The sequence below is a fragment of the Megascapheus bottae genome, chromosome 4 (assembly GCF_031878675.1).
Source record: "Megascapheus bottae isolate mThoBot1 chromosome 4, mThoBot2.hap1, whole genome shotgun sequence".
Lineage (NCBI taxonomy): Eukaryota > Metazoa > Chordata > Mammalia > Rodentia > Geomyidae > Megascapheus > Megascapheus bottae.
In genome coordinates, this window is record NC_143512.1 from 11,399,736 (window position 1) to 11,413,865 (window position 14,130).

The 14,130-nt window shown below is 45.2% G+C and overlaps 1 protein-coding gene across 2 annotated transcripts; it reads left to right on the forward strand.

The window, feature by feature from the left end:
* Positions 1-541: 541 nt before the first annotated feature.
* Positions 542-12,346, forward strand: Gnpda1 (glucosamine-6-phosphate deaminase 1). 2 transcript variants are annotated; one of them, XM_090331315.1, is made up of 7 exons: positions 542-587; positions 1,267-1,396; positions 5,453-5,554; positions 7,063-7,245; positions 8,452-8,636; positions 9,962-10,136; positions 10,402-12,345. In XM_090331315.1, exons 2-7 carry the CDS (start codon positions 1,273-1,275, stop codon positions 10,500-10,502), a joined length of 870 nt encoding a protein of 289 aa, XP_090187441.1. In that variant the 5' UTR covers positions 542-587; positions 1,267-1,272; the 3' UTR covers positions 10,503-12,345. The 2 variants fall into 2 exon arrangements, with proteins under 2 accessions (XP_090187441.1, XP_090187440.1); XM_090331314.1 differs by lacking the exon at positions 542-587 and adding an exon at positions 959-1,064 and having other exon boundaries at positions 10,402-12,346.
* The last annotated feature ends 1,784 nt before the right edge of the window (positions 12,347-14,130 follow it).

A 14,130-nucleotide genomic window follows, 5' to 3' on the forward strand; every position in this document is an offset into this window, starting at 1 on the left:
TTCCACTCCTGTAACAGCCCAGCATAGTTAGGGGAAAACAACTTAGAATGTACCCTGCACTGTTAGCAATGACAGCTTTGGTGTGTGCACTACCTTTTTCTCTAGCATATCTATTGCTGCAAAGTTTTGCTCTTTCAATCAAACAACCAACCACAAAAATCCCAGTTTCGGAAGTGAAGGGTAAAAGCTAAGTGCGTTGCCAGGCATGGCAGTACCGGCCTGCACCTCAAACTTCACGCACACTTCCACACCTGTACACCTGGGCCCATCCACGGCGCCTAAGCCAACTGCGGGGACGCGCGGGCCAGGCCCTGGAGCCTCACAGAGCCGATCGGGCCCGCCCGGCCCACCCCTGCGCAGCCCCGGGGACCGGAACCGCGTCCCTCGGGCCTCCCGCGGGCGGGTGGCCCTCCCAGAGGCCGGAAGCGACCGGCTGAGGCCGGCGAGGCCCGGGGCCGCTGAGTCAGCCCGGCGGAAGGCGTGCGCACCGCGTGACCCGCGGCCACGTGACCCGTCCGCACGTGACCCGCGCGAGGTGGGGCGGGGCTGCCGGCGCCTTCGCTGTTGCTGCCTCGAGAGGCGTTCGCGTAAGTGAGGAGCGGAGCTGGGCCGGGGTCCCCGGGCCCCTGCACCCCAGGACTGCCCCGCGGCAGGCTGTTCTCACCCCCTCTCGGGCGGGCCCTAGGGGCGGTGCGCTCAGGATCGGGGCGGGGGGACACGCAGACCCCCCCGCCGGCCGTGCGGGCCGCCTCCGCGGGGAGCCCGGACGCCCATCTCCCGGAAACGGAAAGCCCAGCACGGTTCACCTTGCGGGGCGGGCGGCGAGGGGCCCCCTCTCCTGACGCCGGGAGAAGACACACCTCCCCCGGCTCAGCTGTGGCCCTACCTGCTCCTGAGGCCCGAGACGTCCGGTCGGAAGGCCCGTCTAGGTGCCCTGAGGGGTAGGAAGTACCCGCTGGGATGCAGGTTGACTCTGCCCCAGAGTGCGATCAGGGAGATGGGACTGGAGGAAACCGAGAGGGTCCCAGAGAACTGTGGTGCTCATGAGGTCCCTCGCGTCGTCAGTAAGTGGGGAAGCTGAGATTAATATCCAGGTCTCTCCCACAGCAGTGCCGCCTGGCGGTGATGGGGACTTCTAGGCCCCAGTCCTTAGTTCCTCTGTGCCCTGAAAGACAAGGCCTTTTCCATGTCGTTTTGGGGGAAGAGATCGTTGCTGAACTGTCCCTTTCTCTGCCCCTCCTTCTTTCCATTGATTCCTTTTGTCAGGGCAAGATGAAGCTCATCATCCTGGAAAACTATTCGCAGGCCAGCGAGTGGGCAGCCAAATACATCAGGAACCGCATTATCCAGTTTCATCCAGGGCCAGACAAGTACTTCACCCTGGGGCTCCCCACTGGTATGTTGCGGGGTGGAGAGGGTGCTGACAATAGGAGTACGGAGAGTAGGCATCAGTGGAGTTTAAGGGGCTAGGGCCACTGAGCCCAGGGATTTGAGGAAGGACTTCAGGTAATAGGAGAAATGAGTAGAGTTCTTCCTGGGAAGGAACTAGGCTTCCTTTATGCTATTCCTGTAGAACCTTGCGGCAGATGGGAACTTGGTTAGACAGGAAAAGCTTGATTTTTAGGTTATATCTCTGGCCTTGTCAAAGTTTCTCAAAAGAAGACCTTTTTGCCTTAAAGTACTCATTTTGTGAAATCAATTATTTTCTCCTCCTTGTGCATTTCGAAGAATACTTGCTAAGCACTATTCTTGGAAGACCGGAGGTGAGAGTCAAATAATTTTCTATATGGCTTAATTAGGCACAAAATGTAAGTGAAAAACAGTCCCAGTTTCTTTTGGAAAAGACCAGAATGTTGCATCTTTGGCAAATGTTCTGAGTAAATTCACAGGTGGATGGATTTACACCAGTGATCTTAACTGTCCCATCTATTAGACACTTGAAATTTTTTTCCGTAAGTGACTAACCAGTAAATGTTTTATACCTCACTGCCACAATTCCTCAACTCTGACTTTGTAGCAATGAAAGTAGCCATAGACAATATGTAAGTGAATGAATGTAGCTGCCAATAAAACTTAATTTATAGACACCAGAATTTGAACTTAAAACTTTTATTTTATAAAATATTCTTTTGGGGGCCGGGAGTTTGGCCTAGTGGTAGAGTGCTTGCCTAGCATGCACAAAGACCCAGGTTCAGTTCCTCGGTACCACATACATAGGAAAAAAAGCCAGAAGTGGTACTGTGGCTCAAGTGGTAGAACTCTAGCCTTAAGAAAGCCCAAGGACAGTGCTCAGGACCTGAGCTCAAGGCCCAGGACTGGCAAAAATAATAACAAATAAATAGAAGATTCTTTTGGCCAGGCACAGTGACTCACGCCTGTAATCCTAGCTACTCAGGAGGCTGAGATCTGAGGATTGAGGTTCAAAGGCATCCCAGGCACTACAAAGCCCAGAGACTCTTTATCACTAGAAAATGGGAAGTGGGGCTGTGGCTGTAGGGTAGGGTGGTAGCTTTGAGCTGAAGAGCTCTGGGACAGCAGCCAGGCCCAGGGGTAGGGTAGGGTAGCCTTGAGCTACAGAGCTCCGGGACAATGCCCAGGCCCAGGGGTAGGGTGGTAGTCTTGAGCTGAAGAGCTCAGGGACAGCACCCAAGCCAGAGTTCAAGCCCCATGACCTCCCCGCCCCCAAGAAAATATTTCTTTTGATTTTTAAAAACTATTCAAAGTTGTAAAAAAAAAAATCAACTCATGAGCTTTACAGAAGACCAGTAACAGGTTTCATTTGGTCAAAGTTTGTTTAGTTCTGCACCAGAGAGAAGCTTGTGGGAACATTATCTGCCTATACCTGTAAAGCTACCAGTGTGTCAGCCCTATGGAGGCCGCATTAACATTGTTCTCTTAACTAGAGCCACCCAACTTTTACCCTATCAGAGTTGGGTTCTACTGTAACGCCTCTCTACTTCCAATTGGTACACAGTCAGATCCAAACTCCTCAGAGAGACTCTTCAAGGCTCCCAGCCCCTCCCTGCTCTCAGGCTTCAGCCTGTAGAGCTAGAATTATTTGCTTCTGTTAGATGTAGCACTAAGGAATAGGAGCAAAGTTCTGTGTAGAAAGCACAGACTCTCCAGCTAAGTTAAGCAGAAAAGTAATTCATTGTGGGGAGCTCACAGAAGGAGTAAATTGTCTAGCTTAGGCATGGCTAAGGCCTCATCACAGGGATTGTTTTTTGTTTTGGTTTGGTTTTGGTTTTGGTGTGGGAGGGGGCGGGAATAGCTACCAGCTTCACACAGAGATTTACTAAGTGCTGTCTATAAGCCGCAAAGTTATAGACTGGAGCTAAAGCAACAAAAATGGTATAAATCCTGCCTTTGAAAGCTTGAATAGCATTGGAAGTGACATAACAAACAAGCTGATTGGGAAAACCTGAGTATGTTTAAGAGTGAAGAGGAAAAATGAATTAGGAAAGAAGGTTACAGCGTTGGATATGTTGGTGTCAGGGAAGTGTCTCAGAAAGTGATACTTAAAGTAAGATCTGAGAGGTGAGTTAGACATGCAGATGCTTAAAGGAAGAGCATTGCTAGTAGAGAGAAAAACAGACACAAATGCCCGAGAGGAAAGCAGAGGGGAGGTCAGAGACCTAGTTATGGGGTTAGTAAGGACTGGTGATTATGAGCATGAAATGAGAAGCTGTTGATGGTTGAAAAGAGGAGTGACATTGTCTGGTTTGAGCAGGGGATTTTTGTTTTGTTTTATTTTTCTGGGCCTGGGCACTGTCATTACTGTCATTGTGTTCTTTAGCTCAAGTGCTCTATCACTTGAGCCACAGCGCCACTTCCAATTTTCATGGCCCTTTGTGCCCGGGCTGGTTTTGAACTATGATCCCCAGATCTCAGCCTCCTGAGAAGCTAGGATTATAGACGTGACCCACTGGCATCCCACTTCCTTCCATCTTTTATTCTATATTTTTAAAGAAGTATTCAGAAAAGTTGAACTTAATATTGAACCATTCACCTACATTTACTAGTTGTTGTTCTCCTTTATTTTTGTTTTTCTTGGATTCAGATAGTCTCTACCTGTATATGTACAATTCTTTCCTTTTTTTTTTTTTGGAACCCCTGGAAAGTTCTGACATTTTTACCTCTCTCTGTATCTTTCAGCCCTTATCTCCTGAGAATGAAAGCATTGTCCAGCCATTATAGACCTAAAAATAAGTATATCGTCTCCTCACCATCTACAAGCTATGCTGCCCATAGCTTTATTATTTATGGATGGCTAGGTTTTTTTGGTTTTGGTTTTTTTTTTGCTAGTCCTGGCTTGAACTCAGGGCCTGATCGCTGTCCTTGGGCTTTTTCAAGGCTAGAGCTCTACCACTTGAGCCACAGCACCACTTGCAGCTTTTTCTATGTATGTGGTAACCGAGAAGTTGAACCTGGGTCTTTGTGCATGCTAGGCAAGCGCTCTACCACTAAACTCCTGGCACATGGATGGTTGGTTTTTAAGTTAATCCAATATCCATTCAGTAAGGATCCTTGCATCTATTAGGTTTTTTTTTTTTTTTCCTGTTTTGTTGTGTTTTGCCTCTGCAAGTGCTAGGGCCCTGTGCACACTAGAACTAGACAGGTATTTTACCACTCGCAACCATCTCCATCCTTGGTTTTTGTTTTGTTTCCTCAAGGCTTCAATTTCCCACTTTGAGCCACAGTTCTACTTGTGTATTGTGTTTTTTTGTTTTTGTTTTTCCTTTTTTTGGAGGGGGTAGTGATGGTTAATTGGAGATGAATCCCATGGCCTTTCCTGCCAGGCTAGCTTAAGACCAAGATCCTCAGGTCTCAGCCTCCTGACTAGCTAGGATTATAGGTATGAGCCATCAGTGCTCAGCTAGTCTTTTAATCCACTGGGATACCTTTTGTTTTGTATGTCCTATGGTGTTCACTTGCTGTGGGACTCACCTCAGGAGTTTATTTGGGGTTTCCTTTCCTGATCCCTCAAGTATAGGGTGACCCCATCATTGAGGATGTCCCTGCTCCTTGCCCCCTAGTTGCAGATAGTATCTTCTTCCAGAGTGACTTTTGTCTATCCTCTGTACCCCTATCCATGGCCCTGTGCCTAGCTTTGTTGCTCAAAGAATATGTCAGTAGTCAAGTCTCACTTTCACTTGCATACTGATCAGAGTGATTTTAGTCATCAGTGTGTCAGGCACTAGAGATTTGGCAGCAAGACAGACACAGCCCCACCCTGGAGCACAGGTTAGTAGTCTAGGATGTAAGTGGATGCTGAACAAGCAAGTAGCAGATGAATGGCAGTTGGAACTGAAGCACAGAGACTGAAGACCTGCAAACCTAATGAGTTCTCCTTGGGGAGAAGCCCCAACTTGCTCTTGGGTATCACAGAAGCTGGGTTCTAAAGAGGCATTTATGGCTGTGATGGTGTTCATAGCTGACGTCTCTCTTACAGGGAGCACCCCACTTGGCTGTTATAAGAAATTAATTGAGTATTATAAGAATGGAGACCTGTCCTTTAAATATGTGAAGACTTTCAATATGGACGAGTATGTGGGTGAGTGTCTTGAGTTCAGCTTTGCCTATTACACGCCCAGCTCTGGAAAGGAATGGCTGTGTCATAGGGAGCCAGTAGTATGTGGTAATGGGCTTAGTCATCAATACCTGTCTCTTCCAGCCTTGGTTCTTACAGTTGTAAGATAGGGCTAATAAAGCTGTCCTCCTCATGGATTGTAAGCATTGAATATGATGGACATGAGAGCATTTTGTACATAATAAACATTTAATGAATTGCCAAGGTACCTCCTTTCCCTCTGCCTGCTCACCAATTCTACACCATTTTTTTTTTTTAATTTCCAGGCTCATGGTTTTAAATTCAGGGCATTCATACTTGCCCAGCCTGGCTGCTTGGCTTGCTTGGCTGGTGCTCTACAACTTGAGTCATGCCTCCAGCCCAACTTCTTGCTGGCAGATTGGAAATAAAGTCCTTTGGACTTCTCTATCCAGGCTAGCTTCAAACCATCACCCTCTGGAACTCTGTTTTCTGAAGAGCCAAAGTTACAAGTATGAGCCCCCAGTGCCCTGCTTCTATGCCACTTCTTTCTGGCACATGTGCTTGTAAATGGGGTTCTCTCTGGTTGTGTCTCAGGATCTGCATCTGAATTTCCGTCCACTATCCATCTTTTCCCTCCTCTTTTTGCCAGGTTCACTTTGAGGGACACTGAGACTCATAGCTTTTCTGCCACTGAAAATCTAGTATTGTTTTGTAATGGTCTCAGTTTTGTATACATTTCTAAAAATTGTTGTTTTAAATAGATACACACATATATCAAACTTACTAATTCAAAGCTGAAGGTTTATGATCTATTCAAGAAGCTGAGGCAGGAGGATCACTTAAATCTGGCCATCAGGGCCAGCTTGGACAACACAACCTGTGGCTCTAAGAAAAAAAAGACCACTTTTATACGTGTAGTTCATGAAAGTTACATTCATTCATAGCTAAGCTGCCGAACTTTCATCTTGTAACTAGGACTATAAACATCAAATCACAGCTCCCTATCTCTTCCTGAAGTCCATAGACAAGCCCACTGATAATTGTCCCCAGTCACCTAGTATTTTAAGTTGGGGTTCAGGTGGAGTGCTGGAGGTGAATGGTGAGATGAGAGGCATCCACATCTCTCATCAGTTAGTGCTTATAGTCTATTGAGTTAGCTATATTAGGCCCATCTGCTTAGCTACTTTCCCTGAAGGGTCTACTGCTACCCCAGGTCGTCAGGCTATCACCAAAAGCCACCAGCCTCCCACCTGTGGTCATTCCTTTGTGAGAAGGGGGTAGAATGATGGGACTTCCCAGGCCCTGAGGGATAGCTCTTCCAGCCCAGCTCTGTGGTAATGGGGTGGCTGTGGTATGGACACCAGCTCAACCTTCCTTACATGGCTAGGGGTCAAATAGCTGGTGACTAAGGCTCCCTGATGATAGTCCCCTGATGGTCCTTGTGGGTTGGCTTTGTGACTTGCTTGTGAGATGGGGTCTGTCTCAGCCCAGATTTGACTGATGGCTTCTAGGCCTTCCTCGAGAGCACCCAGAGAGCTACCATTCCTTCATGTGGAACAACTTCTTCAAGCACATTGACATCCAACCAGAAAACACCCACATTCTGGATGGGAATGCATCAGACTTGCAGGCTGAATGTGATGCCTTTGAGAAGATGATTAATGCTGCAGGGGGCATCGAGCTGTTTGTTGGAGGTGAGTTTGGTGCTGCCCTGCAACTGACCAAGGCAAGGATGGGGGCTGGCATGCATGGGAAGAAGACTAAGATGCCACCGTGTCTGTATGAGTCCTCTGCTCATGACACTGAGCTCATCTATCCCCATGTCAGGGCAGGGAAGGCAGAGAGACTGGGTTCTCTGGGTGTTTCTGGGTTTCTGGTTCTGCAGCTCAGGAACTATAATTGTGGACATCTCTTTAATGAACTTTGATGCTTTGTGGATTTGAACTCTGAGACTCTGTATTTGTACTCTTAAGGCTTTACAGATTAGTCAATGTAACATCTATAAGCATTTAAAATCATGGGCCTCATGTCATTCCAGAAGGTTCTATACAGCCTCTTGCATGCTATCAATAGCCAGCTGAAGCACAGTTTCTCTGTATTATGACTCTTCAAGATCATCTAGCCAGGAGCAGTGGTGAGTAGTCAGGAACCCATAGTGTTGACTCCTCAGATTTAGACTCTAGATACGGGTCTTGTTGCTGTCTGGGAAACCACCCATGGAGTTGTTTAGTTTGACTACCTTTCTTTTTCGTTTTTTCATGCCAGTCCTGAGGCTTGAACTCAAGGCCTGGGTGCTATCCCTAATCTTGTTTCCTCAAGGCTAGCATTTTATCACTTGAGCTACAGCTTAACTTACAAATTTTTGCTGGTAAGAGATGTCTCACACACTTTCTTGCTTAGGCTGGTTTCGGACTGCTATCCTCAGATCTCAGCCTGAGTAGCGAGGATTACAGGCATGAGCCACTCGTGCCAAGGACAGTAGTTTATTTCTAACTTGTATAAGAATGGGAAGGAGGACAGGAAGTTACATGGTCTAAGATCTTATAAACATGACAACCTCTGCCTAAGTGCTGTGTGTGTTTTATTCACTGCCAACTCTATCCCAAAAGCAGGATCCCAACACTAGGCTTGAAAGACAAACAAATAAACATACTTCCCAGCGGCCTAGGGAGGCAGAAACGACTTGCGTGCTCCTTAGTTTTTGAGGGTGGTAGCAAGTTAACAATATCCTGTAGCTCAGATAGCAGCAGTTGGGTGTTGAGATCACGTGTTGAAGGTTAACTACCTTTGAGTACAAGTGAGAAAAGACCATTTTAAGGGCTTTTTTCCCCCTTCAGCATTAGTTAGAAAGATGTTCTCTTGTAAACTTCACATGGCTGCGCCTGGCTCTCTCACTGCAGGGATCGGCCCCGATGGACACATTGCCTTCAATGAGCCAGGCTCCAGTCTGGTGTCCAGGACTCGGGTGAAGACACTGGCCATGGACACCATCCTGGCCAACGCTAGGTTCTTCGATGGTGATCTTGCCAAGGTGCCCACTATGGCCCTGACCGTGGGTGTGGGCACCGTCATGGATGCTAGAGAGGTAAGGGGATGAGAGCATCAGCCTTTTGTTTTAATTATACAGGTATCTCCCAAAGTACATTCTTACTGAAGATGGATAAACTGTAAGGAAAGCTAAAATTCCAGCAAGTCACACCACACTATTATTTCTGTGGTGTGGTGAATCCTTTGCACAAGTTTTCACTGCCTGTGACAAGGGACTGCAGTCTGTGACTTCTGCTGTGTGCCAGAGCAGCACAGCACCACTAGTGAGAATTTCTGCATTCTGTCTTTGTACGTGGTTACTATTTGAAAGGAAAGGATGCCCCACTGTAACTGAGAGATGCTGTGGTTACCACCCTTGTGCTCAAGGGTGGCAAATGTGGTGATGTGTGACTGTATTAGGCCTTAATCAGAACTTAGGGAACAGTCACTTAGAAAAGCAAATAGCATTTGCTTCTTTGTAGCTTCTGCTTAAATTTTAGAAGCATTTTTCCCTTGCTTTCTGTGGTTACATTCAGGTATTTTACCTTCATATTTCTGTAAACAAGTGTGTAAATCAGGGAAAAGTTCTTTATGTATAAAGGGAGCTTTTGTAAAATAAGTATTGGCACCAAGATTTCCATCAAGTAATCTTGAATCAGTACTTCAGGGGCTGCTCTGCTTACTATTTGTAAAGGCAATGATTTAGGAACCGTCTTTATCCTGGGAAGGAAAAGACCTGGGGCTAGAAGTAAGGAAATTTTCCTAACCTGAGCTTTGAGTTTTTGAGACATTCTGACCTAATAGTAGTAGAAATGTTTTTTAGGATCACTTTCCAGCATTTACATTCTTGATACTTTAAACTGTTAAGAGGAAACTATGCTTTTGGTTTATGGAAACAGAAAATTTCACACCAAGACATTTTAAATGCTCTGGGCAAGGTCCAGCTTAAGGGATAGCATTGCTGAGATTCAACCTTAAGAGATTCACAGGTAACTATCGCATTGCTTCTGAAGCCTGCTGTAAACCCTTAGCTTGAAAATTCACCTAACTGTGGGGAGAAGAGGTGTGGCCTTTGAAAGCTTCATCATCAGCATCAGAGTTGCCTGGAGGCACTGTCCCAAGCCTGGACTATGGGGTCACAAAATATCCTTGGACAAGTTACTGTTAGGAGCCCCATTTCCTTATCCTAAAACTTTGGGAGAAATGCCACTTACTTCTGGTTATTTGTGTGAAAATATATTTGGAATAAACACTAAACACAGGCTGATGCAGGATAAACACTTATGTGATGTTAAAAACAATAATCCTTCCCACCATGTGGCATGGCTGTACTATAATTCTGGTATGGACTTCTCCATCACAGACTTGTTTTCTGATCCCCAGGTGATGATCCTCATCACAGGTGCTCACAAGGCCTTTGCTCTATACAAGGCCATCGAGGAGGGAGTGAACCATATGTGGACTGTTTCTGCATTCCAGCAGCATCCCCGCTCCGTGTTTGTTTGTGATGAGGATGCCACCTTGGAGCTGAAAGTGAAGACTGTCAAGTATTTCAAAGGTAAGTGGGCAGGTATGGCAGTGGATGGTCAAGTTCAGGCATTCTGTGAGTGAGGAGTGGCTTGTTTTGAGACAGGGTATCTTTGTGTAGCCCCAGCTGACCTCAATCCTAAATCCTCCTACCATAGCCTCCCGAGTGCCAGACTTACAGGTGATAGAGGACTTCATCACTGAAGCCATCCCCCCAGCCCTTAGATATTACTCTTGATAATGGCAAAACTCTTGCCTCTATATTAACTACTTTATTTCTTTTTTTTTTTTTTTAGGTTTAATGCTTGTTCATAATAAATTGGTGGACCCTCTGTACAGTATCAAGGAGAAAGAAATTGAGAAAAGCCAGCCTTCTAAGAAACTGTACAGTGATTAGCCTGCACTAGAACCTAGTATCAAGTACCTCATAGGGACAGACAAGTTTTTCTGAAATGTATCTTTCAAATGGAATTCTTAATTCAGAATGGTTACTGCAGATAAATACATGACCTTCCTGTTCTTGTCTGTGAGACATAGAGCCTAGTCAGGAAGTTTAGCTATAATGAAAATGACTTGTTTGTAATTAGAAAAAAAATCTATGAAAAGTATACTCCATCATTTTAATGTCTGCCACACCCAGGTTACAGTTTTTTAGTTTTTGTTCTGCCTCAGCCACTTTTCACATGTACAACACACTCCCATCAGGAATTTCTATACTTGCACTGTGAGCAAGATTCGGGGGCTTGTGTATTTTGGAAACAAGTTCTTTGAAGAGTTGTGAGAGCTCCTCTTGAGCAGGCCTGCTCTTTATTTAGGATTGGTTCCAGACTAAGGAACAAACTCTTTCGGTAACTAAATTATATAAAAGGAAGCAGCCCCTCTGATGAGTACCGAGCAGAATGTTGTTCCTTGTTTCCTTCCCTTGGTTAGTTTTCTGTTCTGCTCTCATAGCATAATCTAGGAGGCCTCCCTGGGGAAGATTTTGGTGGGTGAGGCAAACCCTTCAGGCACCCAATCACCACACCATACAGTTCTCTCTCCCTATAGACCCCAGGACTCTCCCCCCAGGGCTTTGCGATGTTGTTAAAGGACTCCTTTGTAGTTATCAAAGGAGATCCATTTGACCACACTGCCGTGGCTTCAGTGTTTAGCTAGCAAGCAGTCACTGAATTCAAGTGCCATGGTCACCTTCCTGCTTCCCATAGAGTTGAGTGGCAAGGACACACTCCAGATGCTTCTAGAAAATACCCCACTCCTGTAGTCCTTTCAGGTCCATACTGTGTGAACCTTTCTGAATGTCAGGAAACACAACCCTTCAGCCCTTGTTCCTAACATGGTCCACTGCTCTGCCTTCCTTTCACCCTGTAAGTTTGTGGAGTGGTTGCTGCCTCCTGTTTTCGTGTCTGTTTGAAGCTACTGCTGCCTATTTCTGGAAAAAGTTTTTCTAGGCCTGGCTTAGGCCCCTCAAGTACTGTTTGGTACCAGCATTTTGTCTTTAGTTTTTATACACGATTGTGATGTTCTGTGTTAAACTAATGGTTCAATGAGTTTGTTTACAAGGTGAAATTTTGTATTAAATCCAGTATTTTCAAATGAAATGTGTCTTTTGTGGGTTTCCACTCCCAAAGTTCAGAAGACTATCTTCTGAAAACATCTATTTTGGAAATAGTGAGAAAAGCTTCACACTCCATCCTTACAAGAGCTTGCAGGAAAGTTACAAGTATGCCAACCATCTGTTGATCTCTTCTTCAACTATCAGGGTGAAAAAAAACTTTCTAAAAATGAAGCATCTATGTGGAAAAAGGTAGGAATAAACAGATGAGCAATAAATGGTAATGTTCTGGCTATACTTTACATTTGAACAGGGATATAACTACTGAAAGACCAAGGGGTGGGTATAGCTTAATGGTAGCATGTTTGCCTAGCATTCACAGGCCCTGGATTCTCTTCCTGGCATTGTAATAATAAGAATAACTGCGAAGTATAGAAAAAGGTTTTCTGTTTTTTAAAGTTAATGCAATAGAATATCTTGAGTCAGTATAACCAATTATAAAGTACAAGTGAGAAAACTGGAAATTTTAAATTTTAACTTAATTATTGAGATGCAATATATGTCAACAAAATCTACTCATCTTAAGTATAAATGTAATTTAAATATAAATGTAATTTTTTGTTTTAGGCATTGTATGGCTCTTTACTGTCCATTTCTACCTTTCAAAAAGCTCCTAGATTCTATACAAGCCCTGGTAATCACTGATGTATATTTTTCCATAATCTAAAGACTTTTTTGTTTTGGGCAAGTGTTTGCTCAGGGACTTGTACATGCTAAGCACATGCCTTACTGAGAAGTTACACCCCAAATCTCTACTGGACATTTCATATAATGGGATTATGTGATCTTCACTAAGCCTGTCTTTGAGGCTCAGCCACATAATAGTAGTCCGTGTGTGTGTGTGTGTGTGTGTGTGTGTGTGTGTGTGTGTGTGTGTGTGTAGTGGGCGTGAACTCAAGGCCTGAGCACTGTCCCTTAACTTTTGCTCAAGGCTGGTGCTCTACCACTTGAACCCAGCTCTACTTCTGAATTTTTAGAGGTTAAGCGGAGATAAGAATCTCATGAACTTTCCTGCCTTGGCTAGTGTTGCCTAGTGGTAGAGTACTTGCCTAGCATGCAGGAAGTCCTGTATTCGATTCCTTAGTACCCCACATACACAGAAAAAGCTGGAAGTGGTGCTGTGGCTCCTTTAGAAAGCTCAAGGACAGTGCCCAGGCTCTTGAGTGCAAGCCCCAGGACTGGCAAAGAAAAAAAGATCCAGAAATCAATCCTGTTGTCTCTCATACTGAGATCTGAACACAGGCCTTATTCTTACTAGTCAGGTGCCTTGCCACTTGAGCCACTCTACTAGTTCCTTTTTTGCATTCATTGTTTTTAAATAGTCTTGATTTACACATAAACCAGCCTGGACTTCTGTACTCCTGTTTGTGCTTCCCTTTGTCACTGGGTGACAAGTGTGTACCACTGCTCCCAGTCATTTTGCTTCCTCTAAGATGATAGGCACCCACTCATTGTACCATTGTACCACAACCCCAGCCATTGGGTTCCAGCAATGGATCCCTTGAGGTTTTTTTTTTTTTTTTGCCAGTCGTGGGGACTGACCTCAGAGCCTGGGCACTGTCGTTGGGCCTTCCTCAAGGTTTGTGCTCTACCACTTGAGCCACATCACCAGTTCTGGCTTTTTCTATGTATGTGGTACCAAGGAATCAAACCTGGATCTTTGTGTATGCTAGGCAAGCACTCTACCACTAGGCAAAACTTCTGGCCCTCCCTTGACCTTTTTTTTATGCCAAATCTTGCCACAAACTGAAATCCTCCAGTCTCTGCCATTTAAATAGCTAGAATTACAGATTTCAACCCCTGCCTGTAGTGTTACTCTCATTTTATACATCCAAATGCAAGAATGGATCCTTTTTTAACTTCCAGGTAAGTACAGAATCTAACCAATTCTCAGACTACGGATATGGCTCGTAGGACATCACTCCCAACCATTGCACAAGGTCTTGGTTTTGGCCCTCAACAACACTGCAAAAGAATCTAACCAATTCTCATGATTCCACCTGTTGGCACCCTCCTACAAGCCATTTTTGTATCTTACCTGTTATTAAAAAAAAAGCTTATCATACTTAAAATACCAAAAGAATAAGACCCTACTACTCTTCTGCCCAGAACTCTTATCTCAGAATAAAAGCCTAAGTTCGTACAAGGCCCTGAGACAGTCCCACTCTCTCAGATCCCCATCTCATTCTCTTGTGCTCAATCTGCAACTAGCCCTTACATGCTACCAAGCTTTTCCTGGAGCCAACATGCTCCTCCTGATTCCAAAGGTCTTCATCTGGGCTGTGCCTCTTGTCGGAATCATCAACTCCCAAACCATCCCACCCTGTCAAGCCTTTGGTAAGTGTAATCATAATGAACTTTCCCCTACACTTTAAAACTCCAGTACTACTATGCACACTGCCTCCCTATTTCT

Coding starts and splice junctions, on each gene's coding strand:
- Gnpda1 (XM_090331314.1), top strand. CDS start 1,044: ATGAGGTCCCTCGCGTCGTCA. Junction 5,555..7,062: donor CAATATGGACGAGTATGTGG/GTGAGTGTCTTG, acceptor GATGGCTTCTAG/GCCTTCCTCGAGAGCACCCA. Junction 8,637..9,961: donor CCGTCATGGATGCTAGAGAG/GTAAGGGGATGA, acceptor TCTGATCCCCAG/GTGATGATCCTCATCACAGG.